The sequence below is a fragment of the Genypterus blacodes genome, unplaced genomic scaffold (genome assembly GCF_046128005.1).
Source record: "Genypterus blacodes isolate CSIRO-AG114 ecotype Tasmania unplaced genomic scaffold, CSIRO-AGI_Gbla_v1 ptg000053l_1, whole genome shotgun sequence".
NCBI lineage: Eukaryota > Metazoa > Chordata > Actinopteri > Ophidiiformes > Ophidiidae > Genypterus > Genypterus blacodes.
In genome coordinates this window covers 927,993-948,331 of record NW_027466865.1, presented here as the reverse complement: position 1 = coordinate 948,331, position 20,339 = coordinate 927,993, and the positions used below count along the sequence as shown (strand labels likewise).

The 20,339-nt window shown below is 45.3% G+C and overlaps 1 protein-coding gene across 1 annotated transcript in view; it reads right to left on the bottom strand.

The window, feature by feature from the left end:
* The window catches only part of LOC143001469 (ankyrin-1-like), a 28,099-nt gene extending 8,107 nt beyond the window's left edge, over positions 1 to 19,992 (bottom strand). Inside the window, exons 1-31 of the mRNA XM_076151100.1 lie at positions 19,794 to 19,992; positions 13,631 to 13,732; positions 11,441 to 11,539; positions 11,243 to 11,341; positions 10,912 to 11,010; positions 10,634 to 10,819; positions 10,447 to 10,545; positions 10,265 to 10,363; positions 10,089 to 10,187; positions 9,766 to 9,963; positions 9,570 to 9,668; positions 9,359 to 9,457; positions 9,163 to 9,261; positions 8,845 to 9,042; positions 8,622 to 8,720; positions 8,381 to 8,479; positions 8,089 to 8,286; positions 7,862 to 7,960; positions 7,446 to 7,544; positions 6,781 to 6,879; positions 6,598 to 6,690; positions 6,404 to 6,476; positions 4,490 to 4,610; positions 4,233 to 4,308; positions 3,860 to 3,975; positions 3,543 to 3,767; positions 3,269 to 3,423; positions 2,949 to 3,160; positions 1,176 to 1,380; positions 539 to 635; positions 149 to 377 (exon numbers count right to left, since the gene is read on the bottom strand). Of these exons, the coding sequence (XP_076007215.1) occupies positions 149 to 377; positions 539 to 635; positions 1,176 to 1,380; positions 2,949 to 3,160; positions 3,269 to 3,423; positions 3,543 to 3,767; positions 3,860 to 3,975; positions 4,233 to 4,308; positions 4,490 to 4,610; positions 6,404 to 6,476; positions 6,598 to 6,690; positions 6,781 to 6,879; positions 7,446 to 7,544; positions 7,862 to 7,960; positions 8,089 to 8,286; positions 8,381 to 8,479; positions 8,622 to 8,720; positions 8,845 to 9,042; positions 9,163 to 9,261; positions 9,359 to 9,457; positions 9,570 to 9,668; positions 9,766 to 9,963; positions 10,089 to 10,187; positions 10,265 to 10,363; positions 10,447 to 10,545; positions 10,634 to 10,819; positions 10,912 to 11,010; positions 11,243 to 11,341; positions 11,441 to 11,539; positions 13,631 to 13,732; positions 19,794 to 19,820 (3,897 nt within the window). The 5' untranslated portion in view covers positions 19,821 to 19,992. The remainder of the gene's footprint in view (positions 1 to 148; positions 378 to 538; positions 636 to 1,175; positions 1,381 to 2,948; positions 3,161 to 3,268; positions 3,424 to 3,542; positions 3,768 to 3,859; positions 3,976 to 4,232; positions 4,309 to 4,489; positions 4,611 to 6,403; positions 6,477 to 6,597; positions 6,691 to 6,780; positions 6,880 to 7,445; positions 7,545 to 7,861; positions 7,961 to 8,088; positions 8,287 to 8,380; positions 8,480 to 8,621; positions 8,721 to 8,844; positions 9,043 to 9,162; positions 9,262 to 9,358; positions 9,458 to 9,569; positions 9,669 to 9,765; positions 9,964 to 10,088; positions 10,188 to 10,264; positions 10,364 to 10,446; positions 10,546 to 10,633; positions 10,820 to 10,911; positions 11,011 to 11,242; positions 11,342 to 11,440; positions 11,540 to 13,630; positions 13,733 to 19,793) is intronic.
* Between the last annotated feature and the right edge of the window lie 347 nt (positions 19,993 to 20,339).

Here is a 20,339-nt window from a genome sequence, read left to right as displayed (position 1 = left end):
GTGAGCTCTTCACTGTCCAGGCATTCAGCCAATTTCAAGTAATACATCTGACACCTTTGAGTGAGCAGCGGAAGGATTCATGAAGGACAAAAGTAAATAAAATAAAAACATAAAATTTGACAAACGTATAATGTGTCTGTGATCTGACCTCTATGTCTCTGCTGCGGGCCACCTCTGTGAAGTTCTCGTGTTGTTCCAGGGTTTTGTCCATCTTGTCGTCGGTCATGCAATAGCAGCGTAAGCGGCCCTCACGGAGCTCGTTCATCTTAGCAAACACAACAAACTTGGCCATGTAGGGCACAGCTGACAGCTCTCTATACAGCAGGTTGGCAAAGGAGACGGCCTCCGCTGTCCGAGGACAGTCCGCCAGCCAGAATCTGAGAAGGAATAAAATCAAGTTATCACAGCTTTACACACAGATCTCTCAAAGCGCCAGCTCCTTCATTGGTCACCCGATGAGATGCCAGAGACTTGCATCCAGATCGTTTTTACAGTTACAAGGCTGATGCTGTGTGTGATACATGGGGTCCCGCCTTACCGTGCAGACACATTAGTTGTGAAGCTGGCACACTCATTGGCGTACATTAGTTTGGTGGTGCCAGTGATGTCCTCCCACTGAGCTGGAGCTGTGCCACCTGGGAGTCAGACAGGAAGAGAGAGGACAACCTGCATCATTGCTGTTTCATCAGGTTCCGCAGAATACCCAGTGGTGTAGAGTCAAGAGGTAAAAAGCATTTAACAATGTCTTAGGTGGAGTATTTCTATTTTTGCAAATAATCACGTTAACTTACACGTTAACTGCGACATATCGCAAATAAAAGATATACTTGAATGACTCCTCAACTTTTGCAGCTTCATTACTCAGTACAACACATTTTAAAACAGGTGTTGGAAAATGGCCAAAGGAGGCAATCTAAGGTCCTACAGTAGTTTGATTTTGACAACTGCAGAGAATGCACTACCAGGCATATTCAACACTGTTCTTTCACTTGTTTAAGTTGTTGAAACACAATTATTCATGAGTTCATACTGTGTTATCTAGGAGTCAGTGTAAGAATTGTCTCATGAAATGGGATGTAACAGCACACACCACCTTCCTTCATGTGAATTCATGTGTTGAGAATGTGTTATCAAAAAATGTACTTTTTTTGATACTTTAAACCTGGCACTCCTACCTATGACAGAGCAAAGCAGACGCAGACTGGTAGTGTCGCCCTCCCCTGAGTCTCGCGGGCTCTCCCTCCAGGATGGGGGCAGGGGTATACGCAGGCCAATGGGGCGATGGAACTTGCGTCGTCGAGGCTCCACTGTGACCACAGGGCTAAAGTTTGCTTGGTTACCCAGCAGCTTGGCAACCAGTTCATCCGGAACCGGTTGAGCCTGAAGTTGGGAATAAATGATGGAGGAGGGATGGTGATGTGTTAGGAAAAGAGGAAGTGAATTAAGAATTGACAGAAGGAGGGATGAGATCAAAGTGACAGAGGAGTAGAGTGAGATAATGAGGTGATGATGGTACCAGGGAAGGACAACCAAACAGAACAAATTAATGATGAAGACAAAGAGAAAGAGAAGTCCAGAGTAAATTAAATACTTCATCTATTGAATAATAAAATACATTTGAAAAAAAAACGAAACAATATGAACACAAATTGGTTCTCTGATTTAGGTCAATGTTTTTATTGTAAAATATAAAAGCTTCTGTTAACATTCATACAAAAGGGATATCAAAGGAAAAGGCACTGTGGTTTTTCACATGGCCGCGACAGGATCTGAGAACGTGGTGCCCACTACATGTGAAGAAATAAAGTGGTATGAGGTTACACAACAATGATGTTCATCTACATACTGTATACAGCTTATAGAGCTTTGACCACGTGTGCTACATGTTAGTTACAGTATCAAACCTATCGCCATACATTCATTTGTGTGTCTGAACAGTTGTCAACAGGGCCATGTTGTATATATGTTTCACAATCTGACCTAATCTCACAAACATTCTGGTGTTGCGGATTTAAACTGTTGACCTGTAGACAAAAAAGTGTGATACAGATCTGAAAATTTAATTTCTGTAGTGGAATCATCTCAGGTGAGAAAACACACTGCAAACAGATTTTAGACACTGGAAACTGAACATGCAACATAGCAGAAGGAAATGAAAATGCAATTAATGCAAACGGAAACTTAGCAGTCATTTATGTAGGATTGGAGTATAGTGTATGCAAAATTAAAAAGTGTTTCATTTGGTTGCTTATGATATCACTGAACGAGAATGAAAATGAGTGAAATCCTAATTGAGCTTCTTGCAAAATGAGAGGTTTGGATCTCATCTTATCTTCATGATGTTGGCTTTATAAAGTACGGAAACTGAATTATTTATCAAGGGCATTCAATCATGTTCCGTGTCTGGGCGGTGAAAATCACAAGTATCTCCACATTATTCATGCTGTGAATATAGAACTCTGTAAATTCAGCAAATCTGTCCTACTAAAACGAAGACCTTTCACCACATCATTGAGCTCAATAAAGAAAAGGTCCTAAATCACTGATAACTCACAATTCTTTCTCCCATCAAGTAATGCTTTAGTTATTTTAGCTAAACCTACATAGATAACTAATAATAATTTGTTAAGAATTTACAAGAAGAATAAATACTCTATAAATCTACTATAAATGAAAGATGAACAACATATTAGCAAGGGCAGAACATGCTGTGCCAAGGTGTCAAGTGCATGCACTGTGTGAAAATAAAAAGCCAAGAGGTCCACTGAAGATGTGAAAAGCAAAACAAAGGAGCAAACCACAACAGAAAAGTAAAAACGTCTAAAAGTGCAGATAGGATCCAGTCATTGAGGCACCACAGATACATCCAACATGCTTTCTTTCAGGCAACATAGGCATTAACGATTCTGTCTTTCTTCTCCTTCTTCCTCATCATGGTCCCATCTCACCTGCAGCCCCAGGCGCACTCTTTTGGTGACTGCTGTCTCCGGAAATGTGGCTTGGACCAGCGGCACCAGTTTGCTACTGAGTGAGCCCCCCTCTGGACCAATCAGGTCGCTCTCTTGCTGGACTCGTGATACAACGGCAAAGTAAAGGGGGAAGTCAGTGGAGATGATGCGGCGGATTCGCTTTTTTCCGAGTTCCTCTTGACTCTCTAACTCTTTGGAGACAGACACGAGCGATGGTTAGATTATCATGAACTTGCCACGTGTGACATGTTTGGGCATTGACAAATTAACACTGTGTAATGACGCATTCAAACGCTTACCCTCATCCATCCCATTGAGAATTGTTTCTAGCACTTCATCGCCGTAGCGATTGCGGTGTTCCTTCCACACAGAGCCATTCTCGCTCCTCAGCACCACCAGCTCCCGGTCACCACGGCCCAGAGCAGCAAAGTGAGGGATCTCCACGATCACTGGACTGCCATACAAATTGGACTATTAACTTATCATCTTCCACATGATGCACTACTAAACAGTATTATGCAATGTAATAACCTCAAGTAGACTGTAATATCACTGAACCGTTTGCTTCCTCACCCCAGAAACTGCATGCCAGCTGGACCCAGAGAGATGATTCTGCTGGCCAACCCCTCTCCTTCAACCAGCGGAGGGGGGCTGGTCAGCTTCTGCGGCTTCACCAGGCGGCAGGTGATGCGTGTGGGTGCAGCACAGGTCCGCGGGGGTATAATGACGCGCAGACCATTGTGCCTGCTGCCTCGCATTGAGCCGCCCCGAGCATCCACCATAAAACTGACCAGGAACCTGGACAAGGATCACAATAATCAGCCACCAGTTACGAACAGGAATTGCCTGAATTCAGTGAGGGTTTTGTCTTGCCGCGTGACCGTGCTGACCCTGTGTGTATGGGGCTGGCTACTGGGCTGACATTGTCTGATGTCTCTGTCGCTGGGCTGCTGGGAATCAGCGAGTCATCATCGTACTCTTTTGGGAGTGGAAGTGGAGTGTGTTGCTGCAAGAGACAAAGAGTGTTGTTAATAAACCTGCAGACTGCACATGATGGTGAAACACTTTTTAAGTTTTAAAAGTTTACATACAAAAATACATAAACTCAAAGATGTATATATTTTCCTTTAATCTGTTCAAAGATGCGGGAAGAGGTAGGATGGAAAAATATATCTAAATCAATCATTTTTACAGTGGCTATGCAGAAAACAAGTCTTTTATGTAAATGGAGACTGTGCGCTCTCTTGCATCTCTTCACAGTACCTGATCTATCTGTTCTTTCAGGATAATGGTCTCTGGAGAGACGCAGGGGATCCTGGGAATGGCTGGTGAGTAATTTCTGTTGTAAGAAAAAAATAATAAAGCAAGTGAGATTGAATAGATTTCTTGACATCTTCATCTCCTCCCAAGTGCTGATCCCTCGTCCCTCTTAATATCTGTGGTGCATTTTCCCGTCTCCAACTATGAACTTGAGGCTACCAGTTTGGCTCTCCCCCTGCTTCCCAGCCCAGCCCCCTTACGCTGTGCCCAGCCCTCTCTCGTACTCCAGTGATTTCTTGGGGGAGAGGAAATCGTCATCATGGTCTTTCATGTCATCCATCTTCATGTACCTGGCCCCTTCTGTCCCCAACAGCTCCTCTCCTTCAGAGAACAACATGCCAAAGAGAGCGAATAGACCGTGGTCAGGTTGGTGAAAGAGCAGAAGAGAAAGAGAGAAAGAAACAAAATCGTTAACCAGCGGTTAAAGGGGTCAGACTACATGACAGCCCAGGGTTTAGAGGATGGCTTGGTGATTTAACAGTCAGCCTGGTGAGATGAGGGATTAGTGACGATACTCCAGATACTAAAGCTGTTCAATCAAATGCAGCTACTACTGCAAAATAGCAGAAACCTTAGAAAATTAGAGTTTGAGGCCAGGGGGAAGACAGCAGAAGGTCACTGAAATCAGTTTCAGTCTCAGGATGCTGAGTCCCGTACTTTTGCTTCAGAGCCCCTACACATTGAGGATACCTCATAAATGTAGCCTACAGTAATATAAACATAAACTCATTTTAAGGATGTGTTCAGTTGGGGCTTTTCTACATCGTCTGTCAGGGGGAGTGTGGAATAAGGGTTTAAAAATACGTCCATACACACACAAATACAATCAAGAAAACACAAAACAGTGTCGGCCCAATATAGAATGACCACAGTATGAGCCAATCTCTTTTGGAACTTTAGTTTGAGTCAAAATGGATCTGGTGTTATGATGTTCAAATCCAGATACTCAACATGTAAAAATATATGTAGGAGTGGTGTGTTCTTACTTACCCACTCAAAACATGCAGCAATTCACTGGCAATAAAACGGACTTGTTCCCTTTGTGTGTGTGTGTGTGTGTGAGAGTGGTGGAAGTGTAAGCACAGCTTGTGTAAGTGTTTGAGTGGGCATCTGTATGAGCTCCAGAGCCAAAGTGATGTGGTGGGTGTTATTACACTATGTTTGACTCTGTGAGTGCTCTTCCCACAGGTTCAGATGAGTCAGCTCATATGTCCTGGATGTTCTCTGCTTTGGGGTGATGTGTTACCATATGTGAGTGTGTGCAGCTGATAACCTGACAAATATCATTCATATCAACTACTCCAGACATTAGCTGTGCCTGAACACATATAAAATGTTCCACAGCACGTTTATCAGCATACACTACCAAAGACACACACACACACCAAACTAAATGTTGGCTTAAGACAACACTAATAAACCACAATGGAAAAACAGGATGATCTGTTTGTGTTAGCCTGTGAAAAAAAACACACCACCAGCCTCGGTAACATGGAGGACACCTGGAGAGTTCATGGATGAGGGTGTTATTGAAGACACATAAAGGTTACAGACATGGGTGCTATGGGTGCATGCCGATGAGAAACCAGAGCCATCATCACAGTGAGCACCACTACAGAGAGAGGGAGAGAGAGAGGGAGAGGGAGAGACAGAGAAAGAGAGAGAGAGGGAGAGAGAAAGAGAGAGAGAGGGAGAGAGAGAGACAGAGAGAGAGAGAGAGAGAGAGAGAGAGAGACACACAGGGAAAGCGCGAGAGAGAGAGAGTAAGAGAGAAAGAGGAAGGCAGTAAGGTAAAGATGGTGAAAGTGAGCTTGAAATGGAGCCACGCACTTCGTTACGACTTGTGACCTCGCACAAAGAGATAAGAAGACATTCATACCTATTGTTAGCTGTGCAATTCCTAAAAAAGGTAAAAGGCAAAAAAGAATTTTGGAAAAAGAAACATTTAGGCAAAAATGTCATGATAATAAAACTAGCTTCACGACTATTAAGCAATGTTTAGATAGTTTGCGATCTAAAAACCAGCATTTCATATGCGCTCTCCAAAGTTAGTACATTACTAATCCTTTCACTTTTGTTTTCACATTATTCAGAATATCAATCATGTGTTCTACCTTCGTCTTCAGACACGTCTAGAATCTCGTCCACTGTTTCTGGGAAACTCATGCGGTGTTTCTCGGTGGTGGTCTGCAGGGGTACAAAATAGCGTTGTTATAGTAACAACACACAGGGTTTCTGGAGAATTTACATGCGATGATCATGGACCCATATTGCCAGTTGTGTTTCCAGAGGACAGAAAACTCCTCACCACAGAAACTGTCTCATCAGTGACAAGTTTTAGGACATCAATGACAGAGATGTATCCCAACCTCTTCGCAATGGCCAGGGCTGAAGTTCCATTCTAAGAGAGAAAGAGGAGCAGAGTGATCAGATTATTGAAGATAAAACTGAAGGAACGAGGGTGAGGAGGAAAGACTGCGGCCGTGCTCACTGTTGTAGTTTCGTTGGGCTGGGCTCCGTGCTTCAGCAACAACGTCACAATGTCCGTGTGTCCCTGCTGTGCTGCTTGGTGCAGAGGGGTGTAACAAAGCTGCAACAAAGAGAGAATTCAACATTCATTTATACAATCATTTACACATTTTCTAAGTCCTATTCAACTAGTGGCAGTGAAAACTCACAGCCTGCCAGCCGCACACCTGATGTCAAAACAATAATCGCTTAGCAAGCCCCACCAGAAAAAACTATTGCAATTCTAATTACTGCAGTCAATATATTCTGATAGAAACCTCCAAACAAGCACAGTCTTGAAGGACATAATTTGTTGGAACTGATCCTGGAATAAGCTAGGAGCAAACTTTGTTGTCAAATAAAATTACTCCCATAATGTCCATATGTGCAATAAAATCTAAAGGAATCACTGTATCCCTCACTCATGTATATTGGCCACTGGAATACTTTAATTATTTGTTTTACAGGATCATAACATCTCAGTGGTGACAGACCGTATGCTGGTTTGTGTATAAAGATCAGTGAATGGGTTAAGATTGCAATGTTGAGAGATTTAACATAGTACGCTGGTCACAGTCTAGTCAAGTGTGACTCAGGTCCAGTCTCCTTTTGTTACAGTTCCATCTATCGCCAGAGGGAGGCACTCACCCTTGTTTTGCTGTTGACGTTCGCTTGCTGCTGCAGCAGAAACTTCACCATCTTGATGTTACCATAGTGACATGCTACATGGAGAGGGGTGTAGCCCATCTGGGAAAGAACAAAAAGAGGAAAAGCTCAAACCCAAACAGACGGAGATGATGCAGAGATAAAGTTTCATTGCAGAGGATCAGCAGGGCCAGGAAATGTAGCAGAGGTGTCCATTTGTATAACTTTTGAAGTTTTAATGACCTTGGGTGTACTTGGCCATAACAATCTGGTGCTACTAAGTAAATGTTTTACAATCTCAATAAATATTTGAGACGGCTAGTTATACAGCAAAAGGGTTATGAGGATGGAATATAGAGGCTTCTCTCTTGTACATGGATGGACACAGTAACATAATAACACCTGACATGGTCTCTTACTCTCGTGGCGGCGTAGACTGAGGCTCCCTGCTTCACCAGAATATCAGCGATACCAATATGTCCTTCTTGCGCCACCAGGTGCAGAGGGGTTAGTCCACTCTGGGGACGACAGAAGAGGAGAGGGCAAAGGTCATACCTTAATACCTCAAACACAACACAGACTACAGATACACAGAGATAAAAACAAATAGCCAACTATCTTTTTAAATTATCTGTAGAGTGCGTACCTTGTTGCCAAGATTGACATTGGCTTGTTTGGAGATAAGCAGGGTGACCATGTCGGTCCGTCCCTCCTGTGATGCCAGGTGGAGGGGTGTGACCCCCTGGAGTGACTCCGCATTGGCTGAAGCTCCGTACTGCAGCAGGCTGTTGGCCACCTCCATTTGGTTCTGCTTGGATGCTATGTGGAGCGCAGTGTATCCGTTCTGGAGGACAAACACACACACAAGTTGCGGTTAGTGGAACAAGATCCGTCATGAACGCGTGTGTGGATGTGCTGTGTATGTGTGTTTCTTTTACCCTCGCTGCACTATGTGGTGAACCTCCTTTGCTGACAAGCAGGTTAACTACATCCAGGTTGTTGTGATGCACAGCAACATGCAGTGGAGTCAGGCCATTCTGGAAAATAGAGACAAAAGTTCATTAGAATATAATATAATAATATCAAGATACATGATACCGGCATAGAATATGATCTGGTACATCATGGTACACTATACTTTGATACTTCCTCTATGCAGCCGTGTCTATCTGCTATTACCTTCCCCGCAGCATTAGGGTTGGCTCCTCGGTCCAACAGCAGCTCTGCTACATCCAATTTGCCATACTTGGATGCCACATGGAGAGGAGTGAAGCCTTTCTACAGAGGCGTCAACAGAGACGTGGATACAGGTTGAGGGATGGGAGAGCAGGCTTGGTGCCAACAGTATGAAACAGGCAGATGTTACTGTAAAACATGAAGACAAATCTAAAATATGCAGTACCTTTGTCATCTTGGTTTGTTCAGCCTCCATGTCCAGTAGGATGAGTATGGTTTGCGCATGGCCTTCACGGGCAGCGATGTGTAAAGGCGTGTGTCCTGCCGTGGTGGTGGCGTTGGGGTTAGCTTTGTGCTCCACCAGCAGTGCCACCATCTCCTTGTGGCCCACTCGAGCGGCACAGTGGAGGGGTGTTTGGTCATCCTGGTCAGAGTGATTAAAAAATGTTACGTAGTATTATTGCTGTGTGAAAATGGCCTCAAAGTGACAGAGAGAGATTAAAAGGAGGATGTGGAGTGGAGTTTTCTTGAATGAAATCCCAACCTTGGCCTTGGCATCCACTGGTGTTCCATTGCCCAGTAAGAACTCGGCCACCTCACAGTGTCCTGCCCGAGATGCCATATGAAGAGGCGTCTCCACTTTCTGTTCAAAAACGCAAGCAGGGAAACCCCACAGGTTTAGAGCTGCAGAGGCGTGCCGGTTGTCTCTGCTGGTCTGGAGATGTTAAAAGGTGACTCACCACATTGGAGGCGCTGGGTGAAGCTCCTTTCTGCAGCAGGCTCTTTACTATGTTGAGATGACCCATAAATGCAGCCACGTGCAAGGGAGTCAGGCCAGACTGTTAAGAAGGGGGCAAAGAGGATCATGAACATTGATCATACTCAGCAAACACACACACACACACACACACACACACACACACACACTGTATTATTGTATTATTCCCTGACCTCAGTCACAGCCTCTATCGACGCTGAATGCTTCAGCAGGAGATCCATCACGCGCATGTGGTTCTTTTTACAAGCAATGTGCAAAGGTGTGAAACCATTCTGAAAAAAGACAAAAAAAAACAATCAGCACAATGTTAGAAAGCGTTATTTGTATGGCGAGAGAAATCCAAACAGTCTCTGTCTGCGTGGCACTGACCAGGGCCCGAGAGTTGGGTTTGGCCCCTTTGTCCAACAGTACTTTGGCCATACGGTGGTTGCCGCAGTGCGCCGCTACATGCAGAGGGGTGAGGTGGTCCAGTGTGATGTCATCAATCTCTGCGTTGTACTGTAGAAGCTGCTTGACACAATCCATGTGGTCCCCCTGTGCTGACATGTGGATTGGAGAGAGGCCGTTCTGAAAGAGAGAGAAAAGAGGAACTGAAACGTGTCGCTACAAATATGCTGGCAAATGTAATCGTTTGTGTATATTACATTACATTAGGACGGACTGATACATTGTCTTGTCTAAGGGGAATCTACCTTAGTCTTGGCTTGGATGGGTGCTCCATGGTCCAGCAGGATCTCTATGATTCTGACATGTCCATTTCTGGCTGCACAGTGCAGAGGAGTCAGCTCATCCTAGAGGGAGAGGATGTTTAGTGATTCTGTCTATAGATGCGTTAAAGGAGACAGTTAAGAGAACAAGCCTGCTCCACCTTGGTCTTGGCATCGATCTGTGCCCCTCTGTCCAGCAGGAGTCGGACCATGATCACATTCCCCCGCCTGGCCGCAATGTGCAGAGGAGTGATGCCGTTCTACAAAAAGATGCAGATTCACTCAGACAGGCTCGCAAAATAAGACCAGACATCAATGGTGAAGATACTAACTCATTCCAGACCTTTGGGGTGAAGTTGACATTTGCTCCTCTGTTGAGCAGCAGTTGAGCTACATTCAAGTTTTCATAGTGTGCAGCAATATGGAGGGGTGTGAATCCAGTCTGCGTGAAGGGAAATGTTATAATAATTACTGTCAAACCATAGAAACACACAAGTCCAACATCCACTAGGACACACGCACTGTTTTACCTTGCTGAGGACATCAGGGTTTGGGTCGTTCTGTAGAAGCACGGCGGCTGTGCGTGTGTCGTCGTTTCGTGCCGCAATGTGGAGCGCAGGAAGCCGGACTTTTCCCTTTGTGCCATAGTTGATGAGCAGGGCTACAACATTCTCATGCCCCTGTTGAAGCGCCACGGCCAGAGGGGTGAATCCATCCTGCAGCCAGATAATCGGAAGGGAAATGTCAGTGAGGAGAAACTGGAATAATGAAGCAATAATTCTTCTCCATTCTTTCAGTGGTTTGGTACCTCGGTTGGAACGCTTTGATTGGCTCCATTCTCCAGAAGGAACTTCACGACCTCTAGATGATTCTCTTGTGCAGCCATGTAGAGTGGAGTGAAACCCTTCTGTCTCAGTGGCAAGCACGTATTGACACACACACACACGCACACAAGCGGTCCAGTCGCATGTGCACACGCAAGGATGCACACGCAGGGAGACAGACAGAAATAACAATGCAGACAGGTTAACATTACAGGTTAACATTACGCATCAATACAGCAAATTAGTTACTGAGCTGCTGCCTGTGTGTGTGTGTGTGTGAGTGTTGTGATGCTGCAGAAGATCGCTGGGTCTCACCTGGGACTGAGCGTTGACATTGGCCCCATAATTAACAAGCTCTGCGACCACCTGCTCCTGCCCTGCCAGAGCTGCGATATGCAAGGCTGTGTTCCCTTTCTGTTAGTGAGAAGATACACAAGCAAAAGCAATGAGACTTACGACGAAAGGTGCTTCATTCGACAGAAAACAGAGATTTTGGAACACAGAGTTTATTACCTTTGTGGTCGTCTCAAGCACAATGCCATTGTGAAGCAGCTCGAGCACCATTTTGACGTGGCCTTCTTTCGAGGCCAGATGCAGCCCGTTGAGCCCATTCTGAGTGAGAGAACAGAGTAGACCTCATACTGACGGGTCCTAAACACACTTAGCACACACACATATCACAAAAACACCCCTGAAACACGCAACAACAATACAAAAACAATCAAAAACCCAAAGCAGGCAGATACTTACACCCAAACACCAAGCATGCAATACTGTCAGAAACAAACACCTACAGGTCATTAGGGATGAAAATCTGGATGTGAACATTGCCAATTGATTAATAATGGCGGAGAGGAGGAGGAGGAGGACGGGAGGGGGATGGCAGGCCGCGGGTCTCGTGGCTGGGAAGAATACGAGCCGTGTGGGATAGGTCTGACCTCACACAGCCTTCCTTCAGCCGCACAGGACATGTGAGGTTGGACCTTTCCCACACCACTGATATTATTCCTCTGAGTGGGGAGACCACAGCACACCATCACTCTACTGCAGTCAGAAGAGAGAGGGAGGGACAGAGAGAGAGAGAGAGAGAGAGAGAGACTGCAAGATAGGGGGCGACGGAGGAGGGGAGAGGAAGGAGAGAGGGAGGGCGAGTTAGCAAACAGGAGACAAGGAGGATATAGAGGAACAGAAGAGGAGAAAGGACAAATATAATTGGGGGAAGATGGGAGTGAGGCAGTGTGCAGGTGAGCAAGGCATGGCAGAGATACATGCCAAGCTTTCACCTCGCCAAACTCCACGACAACACACAGCATCACAACACAACCAAATGTAAGAATATACACAACACCATTGTCAAAGGCACAATCCACAACATTTTGATGTCAAACAAATCTGATAATAAAGCACTTTTATGATGATTTTATGATGAATTCCCTCTGCTGCACATTTACAGCAAGTTGGCTCTAAGACGATGCAAAAATATTGAAACATTATATCAAAAAGCTGTAATCTGGTACAGGGGGGTGAGACTAAAACACTGATGTTGTAGATTATAACTTTAACTCACACACATTTAACATTTGATATGAGGAAAGAGACAATTTAAAATGACTTACAGATAAACTACAAATAAGTGATGCAGCTTTATGGTATGAGTGTATTTCTGGCTGTAGTTATGTTTGTTATCCACAGGGTGTCTCCCTTCATCACCTTGGGGGTAATTTGCCATTAATAGCTGCAATACAGCATGGCGTAACATGAAGAAAAGACATGAAAAGGCCTCATATAAACTCTGACAGTGGCATTATGTGAGGTATTACAAAATGTTGCAGGACAGCATCACTGAATTGCAAAGAAACCATGACTAAGTTTGATTAATGAGCTAAAGGAGTCTCTCTCTCTCTCTCACACACACACACACACACACACACGCTTTTTTGGCCAAGTTTCAGAAGCCTGTGGGCAAGCTGTCTTAGCCCACTAACACTGCCTCATCCTGGCCACTCTGGGAACACTCGTCAGAGTAAAGGAGACGGGATGAAGGCGAGGGGGGGGGAAGGAGGAGCGCCCCTGCCCCATTTCCTGCCTTTCCCCGGAGACCTTTGTGAGCTCTACCTTCCACCTCCAGCGGCTGATTAACGGTCGGCCTGAGCATGCACAGACAGCGCACCACACACAGGCACGTTAATGTGGTCAGTTCAGTCACATCATGCACAGGACAGTTAGAATGAACACACCATACATGGTCGTATGCAATAATCACAAACAATATGTGAGCAGCGTATAATACACTTTGTATGCCGTCTCTCCAAGGTAATCTATAACCATTTGATAAATATCTCAACAGCCATATCTCTTGCCAGTCCTCCCACTAATAAATAGAGATGCTGATGGTTTGTTGTTGTTGTTGTTGGGCTATGATCGGAGCCAAATAACGAGCACTGACTCATTATTCACTGCTTATAAATATCACAAGCTAAACTGTTTGCCTTTTTCATTCACACGTTTCTCTTCTGCCTTTAAATGTTAAGCTTTTTATAATTATTGATTAATTGGCAAAAACCGAATAGAAAGGCACAGGACTTAATTCTGTCAGGATCCAATCTCATTACAGAGGGTAAAAACAATTATGATTATTTAGGGAGCCTGCCAGAGATTTTTTACTTCTACTTATTCCACCCAGGAATGTGCAGCCCCTCTTACCTGATTGGCTGTATTAATATCGATGCCATTTTTGATATGATCCAGGGCCTTGTCCAGGTTGCCAGAACGGGAAGCCCGGAGGAAACTGTTGCCAGCATCTGCCTGCAAAGCGAAACGGAGAGACGGAAAAAGAGGGGAGAGATTGATATAAGAGAGAGCGACAGGAACACAGGCAGGAGAGGAGAAGAGTTGTAAAGGAAAGTGGAGAGAGAGGCAGAATTTGGTTAATTCCAAGATAGCGGGAAATTGAATTGATAAGGACTGAAACGGATTCAGTAGCGCAATTAATATCATCCATCAGTCTTCCTCTCATTTCACTCCTCCTCTTTGGACACCCTTTGGACAGTGCAGTTTCAATATCACCACCACACGCTGGCCTGGCACAACAACCACAAGAATGAATGAAAGAATGAATGGTTGTGTGTGTGTGTAGGTATGTGTTTGAGGGAGGGTTGGGCAGGATTCCAGTCTCAGGTGTGTGTTCATCACCCCAGCAGAGAGAGAGAGAGAGAGAGAGCGAGAGAGCCAGAGTGGTTTGGTGAGCCCCCTGACTCATGGTGGAGCACACAACACGCCTGGTGTGTGTCTGAGAGTGTGAGTGTGTGTGTGTGAGTGTTTTCTACATGTCTGAGGGCTTTGTGTCCCTCTCAGACAGGGATTCTCGCTGACACGGGATCGCTCATGCGGCACGGAGCAATGGAAGAAAGGAGGAGAAGCAGGAGAGAGACGGAGGAGGAACCACAGGGAGGAAACCTACTGCAGCAAACCCTGCACCTTTCCATCTCATTTGCATAATCTCCTCTCGCCGCATCATCCTCTCTCCTTTTAAACGGGCAAATCTCAACATCCCGGTCAGGAATCACTTGGTACTTCCGGCGATTTATCGTACGTTTGCAAAACCAACGGCCAGAGGTTCATGCTCACACGGCAGCACATGTGACAGAGAAATGAGCCATTTACAGCCGTTACAACCACACAGCGCTGAAGATTACCTGCTCGATTTAAACACATCGCCTTTAAGCTGCTTCTCTCCATTGGTGTGACACGTCTATTGACACTGAGGGAGCCTGGGTAAAGGGATTGAAGGATCCACATGCCCCAGCTGGAGGCATGGCAACAAATGACACAACACCACCACCACCCCCAGCATGACACCAACAGCACAGCACTGAGTGAAGAGCAGGATCACTTCAACAACCACAGTGGAAACTTGAAAAGGATAAGTTCCTTCCAGCCTCCAGATTCCTCTCATTCACTCAGTATCAAGCACAAACCACATGATCACTCACACAGGCATTTTCACACACACACACACACACACACACAAACACAATTGGACACACCATAGACGTTGAAGGTTTTAGAATTTGCTATTTTAAAACGTGAAAACTTCAAACATACAAAAAATTAAAAACATAATGTGACGTTTGGACTATTTGCTCTGCTCACTGTTTGGTTTACTCACTGTTGCTGAGCTGTCTTGGTAGGGCATTTTCTCCTTCTTGTCCCTGTCTTACTCCCATAGAACCCCTTCCTTCCACACTGCTGCAGGGCAACAAATTGACCAGAGTTCCCATCCCACCCTCCTCTACCATACATACACACACACTAACACACACACACCTGTCAGGGGTTACGTTTTCACCACACTAAGCAGTGTTTTGACATGTGCATCTTAGTGTCTGTCTGCCTTTGAACACATGTGCTTGTCTGTAAAAGTATTTAACGTCAATTCATTGGACCCCACAGAAACAGCTTACAAGAGTTGTGTGATCATTTTTCGTCGTCTTTACAATTGTACATTATTTCCCGTCTGTATAAGTGATTTACACAACTTCTCTTGGTGTGCTGCCCAGATAAAACCCTCAATAGATTGTAACCCCCAGACTTTGGCTAAATTAAATGTTTACAGACTTTGCCATGGAGCTATGGGAGAAATGCTGTCATCAAAGTATGAGCAAATACAGCTGATGTCACACGCACAAACACACCTAAATGGTAGCATGGTAACACCATAGTGACCCTAACTGAGGCCCCACTGCTGTCACCACCCCGCCCCCCTGGATTCAGGCTACTGCTCCCCTACAACAGCCTCTCAGAGTTAACAGGACAACAGAGACGGCATTGGAATTCTCCCGAGAGCGGAGAGCAAATTTACTTTCTCACCAAGGTGAGTCTGTTCCCAGTGGGAAAAGAAATTGCATCTCCTCTGTGCTTACATGGCTCTACGCGTCTGTGCATGCATCTGTCTGGAGTTTGCCAAGAAGTAAGAGTGTGTGTGTTGCGGGGAGATAAGGATGCAGGGTTACCACACCCATCCCAGACTCAGACATTAGGAGGCACACACATACACACACACACAAACACACACACACTGGTGTAAGCCCGCAAGCAGACGCCTTTAAAAGATGTACAGTTGTAATTCCTCTCCTCCATTGTGATGTAGATGAATGCGTCGCTCGCTCTGGTTATTCCCACACAGGGTGGACACGCTCTGGGCTTTGGGGCAGAGCAGCACCGTGCAGGCACATTAATCATTCTGCTCTGAAAGAAAAGAAACAGACAATAACCTGCACGGCAGCTCAGCCGTTAATATTAACAACGTCAACACGAAACTGTCGCGCAGTGGCCATACAACTGTCCTCAGGCCAAAACAGTGGCTGGCTTCTCATAATGAAGCCCAAAATTACCAAGTAAAATGATCCTGTCACCTCACAGAACATTTCCGGCCCTAAACAGCCCTCATATTCTGGATGAACGTCACTTTCCTTCTTGTTTTTCCTCTTTCTCTCTCTCTCCTACTTCTTACATTTCTTCCCTGCTCTCTCTCCCTCTGCCCCCCTCCCCCACTCGCTTCCTCTGCTGGTGCTGCAGCAGACAGAATGACATCACTCCCTTGCTTGTGCACTGCAGTGTTGGAAAACTCGGCGTGTTGGTACGTATGTATGTACGTATGCACAGGGAGGGGAAGCCTGAGATTATTTCATACTCACACCTATCATGTGTGCGTGTGTGTTGGATGTGACAACATCAAACGGAATTCGATTGCACCCGTGTGTGTGAGAGAGATTGTAAATTAGGAGCAGTGAAGCATCGATGGAGGGCAGTGATACAGCAGTAAAGCGGAATAGAGACGTTTAGTTTCACTGCACGTGTTTGGGATCTCCATGTTTGCAACGATTTGCAGGAGAATGCGTCCAACATTACACTGCGTCTACAGTATCTCTCCATTACCATTTCAATCTTTGTGCCGCTCGCTTTCATGCTGTGCTGTGACCGTATGGATCATGTGAAGGGTTACCCTGCAATCTTACACTGCAATTACTGAAGTACTCCTGGGGATTACAAAAGTACAGTACTTTTGTAATCCCTCTTACATACACAATTCTTCATCTATTGCAGATCTTATTGCATATGGACGTGATCAGATGATAGCAGCGTGGAGGAACAGACCGCTGTAATAGATTGGCTCAGTCCCAGTTGAAACTCAATAGGTACTTACCTAGCCTTAACTGTTTTGACCATTTTGTCACTTCGTTAATGCCAAAATTGGCAAACCGAGCAAAATTTACAGCCATTCATGGAGAGTCAGAGGCAGTGACACACACCAGAACAATAGTTAAAGAAATACTAACACCTCCTACAAATCAGTCTCAGGCGTCGCTTCCTCAACTTTATGGGAGTAAAATCTGGGTCAACCTAATTGGCACAAACATTAGGATTAAGACTCACATACACAGACATTGTTTCCTTCTCTCTCTCTCTCTCTCTCTCTCACACACACACACACACATACGCCTACAACACAAACACACCACATGGAACATGAATTTGCAGGCACAGCACCAGGTGCAAATCATAAATATTTTAAGCGCCACCACAGCTATTTGTCCACCCAGCTGAAAGGTGAAGCAAGGTGCAGACGTTCAGCACGTCAAAAGTCCTGCTTTACTTGCATTAATCCAGACTTTTCTGAGCTTTAAACACGAGCTGTGCAAGTGCAAACCCCCACCGCCGCCAAACTCAATATCTCAATGTATTTAAACAGAATGATGGGACAGTTGCGACGCCTTACACACTAGCTGGAGGGGAACACTAACCAGTGTGTGTATGGAAATTCCTGCAGAGGCTTTAAACAGCCTTTTCTGCTGACTTGCATTTGTTGGAAAAATTGATTTTCTTCCTCTTTCCCTCTTTCTTTGTGCTCCCTCTCTGCTGTTTGAAGCGGTTGTTTCCGGCTACAGGGATGTAGTAAGTGTAGACTCAGTCAAGCGGAGCCCTGTGGGACCGTTCAGCTATGGGCACATTTACAGGAAGCACTAAGATGTTACATTTCCCCGCTCGCACGTTTTCTGTCTGTATGTAAATCTGTCTGTCTGACCATCTGTCCGTCTGTCGTATCTGGCAAAGCGTCTTGTCCCGTTTTTTACTGTTTACTTTCTCACACTCTGGGCCGCCCCCCTCCCTGTATCCCACTGTTTGTCCGGGCTTTGCTCATTGATCGTCTCTTTATTTCTGCCCCTGCTGCAGCCTCTGCGGTCGTAGATGAGATTGTCATGGTTATTGTGATCTTTTGTGGGACGAAGAGGAGGGTGAAGGCTACAGGGTGAAGGAGGTAGGGCTCTGTGTGTGCGCCCAATAGTGTCAAGATATACTTTACAGTGACCCAACGGTAAATATCCATTCAATATAACAGGATGGAGAAACATAAAGCTTAAATTAACAACTTCAGGGCTTCCATATATTTATATTGATCAATTGGAAAGTAGATTAAAGATGACTAAATATAACAGACGGTGCAGCTGGACTGTAACTAAGTATGATATCTGCTAAAGTATCTACAGATAACCTAACATACATACACCCGCCCTCCTCAGATACAAAGGAGGGGCAAATTTTACTTTGAGTTTGCTGATGATTCACATATTAAGTTTTAAATGAATTGAGAAGTTTTAGAGACGCGATGGAGGTTCACTTTTCATAAGGGTTTCTCAGCATCCCGCAGTGACCCAAATATGCTTCATAGACGACAGTTGGACCTCCGAGGTGCTGAACAACAGGCGCATTTCTACAAATTGCATCATCTACAGTAATAACCTCAGCAAGCTGCCTCTTCAGTCTCCCCCGGTAACGCCTGGTTATCACACACACACACATTGAGGCATCGCGGCCTTATGAGACTGATGTGTGTTGCTCTGTTGTCCTGAATGAAGCTGCGTTGAAAGAATCTCAATCATCGACCCACTAATCACTTTACTGACCTCTGGTTTACTTACCACCAGCTAATCCTGGTTGACATCATACAATGTGAACATCAAACAGAGGAACAAATGAAGTCAAAAACAAGATTAAGGGGGAAAAGCAGAACGCGATACACACCCATACACACTTACGCCCTTTACGCTAATCTTGGACACACACACACAGCACAACTCCCAAGCAATCAAGCTCCCGCCCATGTTGCGATAGAAGGCACACGTCTAATGAGTTTAATGGTGAAAGAGATGTTCTGTTTTTAGTCGGTATGCAACAAGGCCTTATTACTGTATTCCGTGTTTGCACTAGCATCCTTTCTTTGCACACCATCACATGCCCTCCATTTCTGCCCCTCTCTGTCTTTGTGTCCCAAAAGAGGGGATTATAAGGACTGAAAAACAAAGGTTGAGGTGTTAAAGTTGAGCTGAGTCGAGTCTCCAAAAACAGGTTGATGTGTCGGAGAGAAAGCAGAACGGCACAAAGCTGAAGCTGAGCAAACAGAGAGAAACCTGTGCTGAGCAAATCAATAAGCTGCAACTAAATGGGCAAATAGTAAATAACAATACATCAATATTCATGTGTGAGAGACAAAGTAAATATGAAAATAATGGATTCAAAGTGGGAGCAATGCCGAAGCCAAACGTCCTGGCTATCAGTCGCTGATGTAAAAGGATGAAGACAGGGAGCATTGGCAGGTGCATTGTATTACATCTAAAAAAATGCAACTAAGGGTTTGGAGCAGAAGCAAAGCATTATAAACAAGGCAGCAATAATAAAAAAGGAAGAAGCAAAGACAAATATAGGAAGAGACAGACGAGTGACAGGGAAGGAGAGGAAATGAGAGCTAAGGAAGGGTAAGGAAGGAGGAGAGGAGACAGAGGGTGCAGAGTTTTTGGGGGGTACTCACTCCAAAAGTGACGGTCTTGCCTGGCATGCCTGTTGGACCGTCCACTCAACGTCCTCACTTTTTTGCTCTTTCTCCCAAACACAGACAGCTGTCTGTGCCGTCTTGCCCCCTGCGAGCGCTGTGGTTACGGGGCTGGACGGAGACCCCCGTCCCAACGTAAACACCAGCACACAAACACCCGAGAGACGCGCGCACTTGAGTAAGCGGGGGCCCCGGCGTGGTGGGTGGAGAGAGAGAGAGAGAGAGGGAGGGGGGGTGGTGAGGGGATGGGGGGCCCAGGGGTTTATCTCTAGAGGAATGCTGCCTGTATCTAAAGGCGCGCATTTCACACACAGCCAATAACAAACGGGCACCTCACAATCTCACTGTGGGTTTCTGGTCTAACTCCTCCATATCTGTCTCTCCACCATCTCCATTTTTTCTTCCTTCCTCTTCTTCTTCTTCTCTGTATTCTCCGCTACACACTTCCTCTCCTGCTCTCCATCTCCACCCCGCACATCCTCTTCACCTCTAACATTTTGTGTGCACCCCGACATTCTGTGTCAC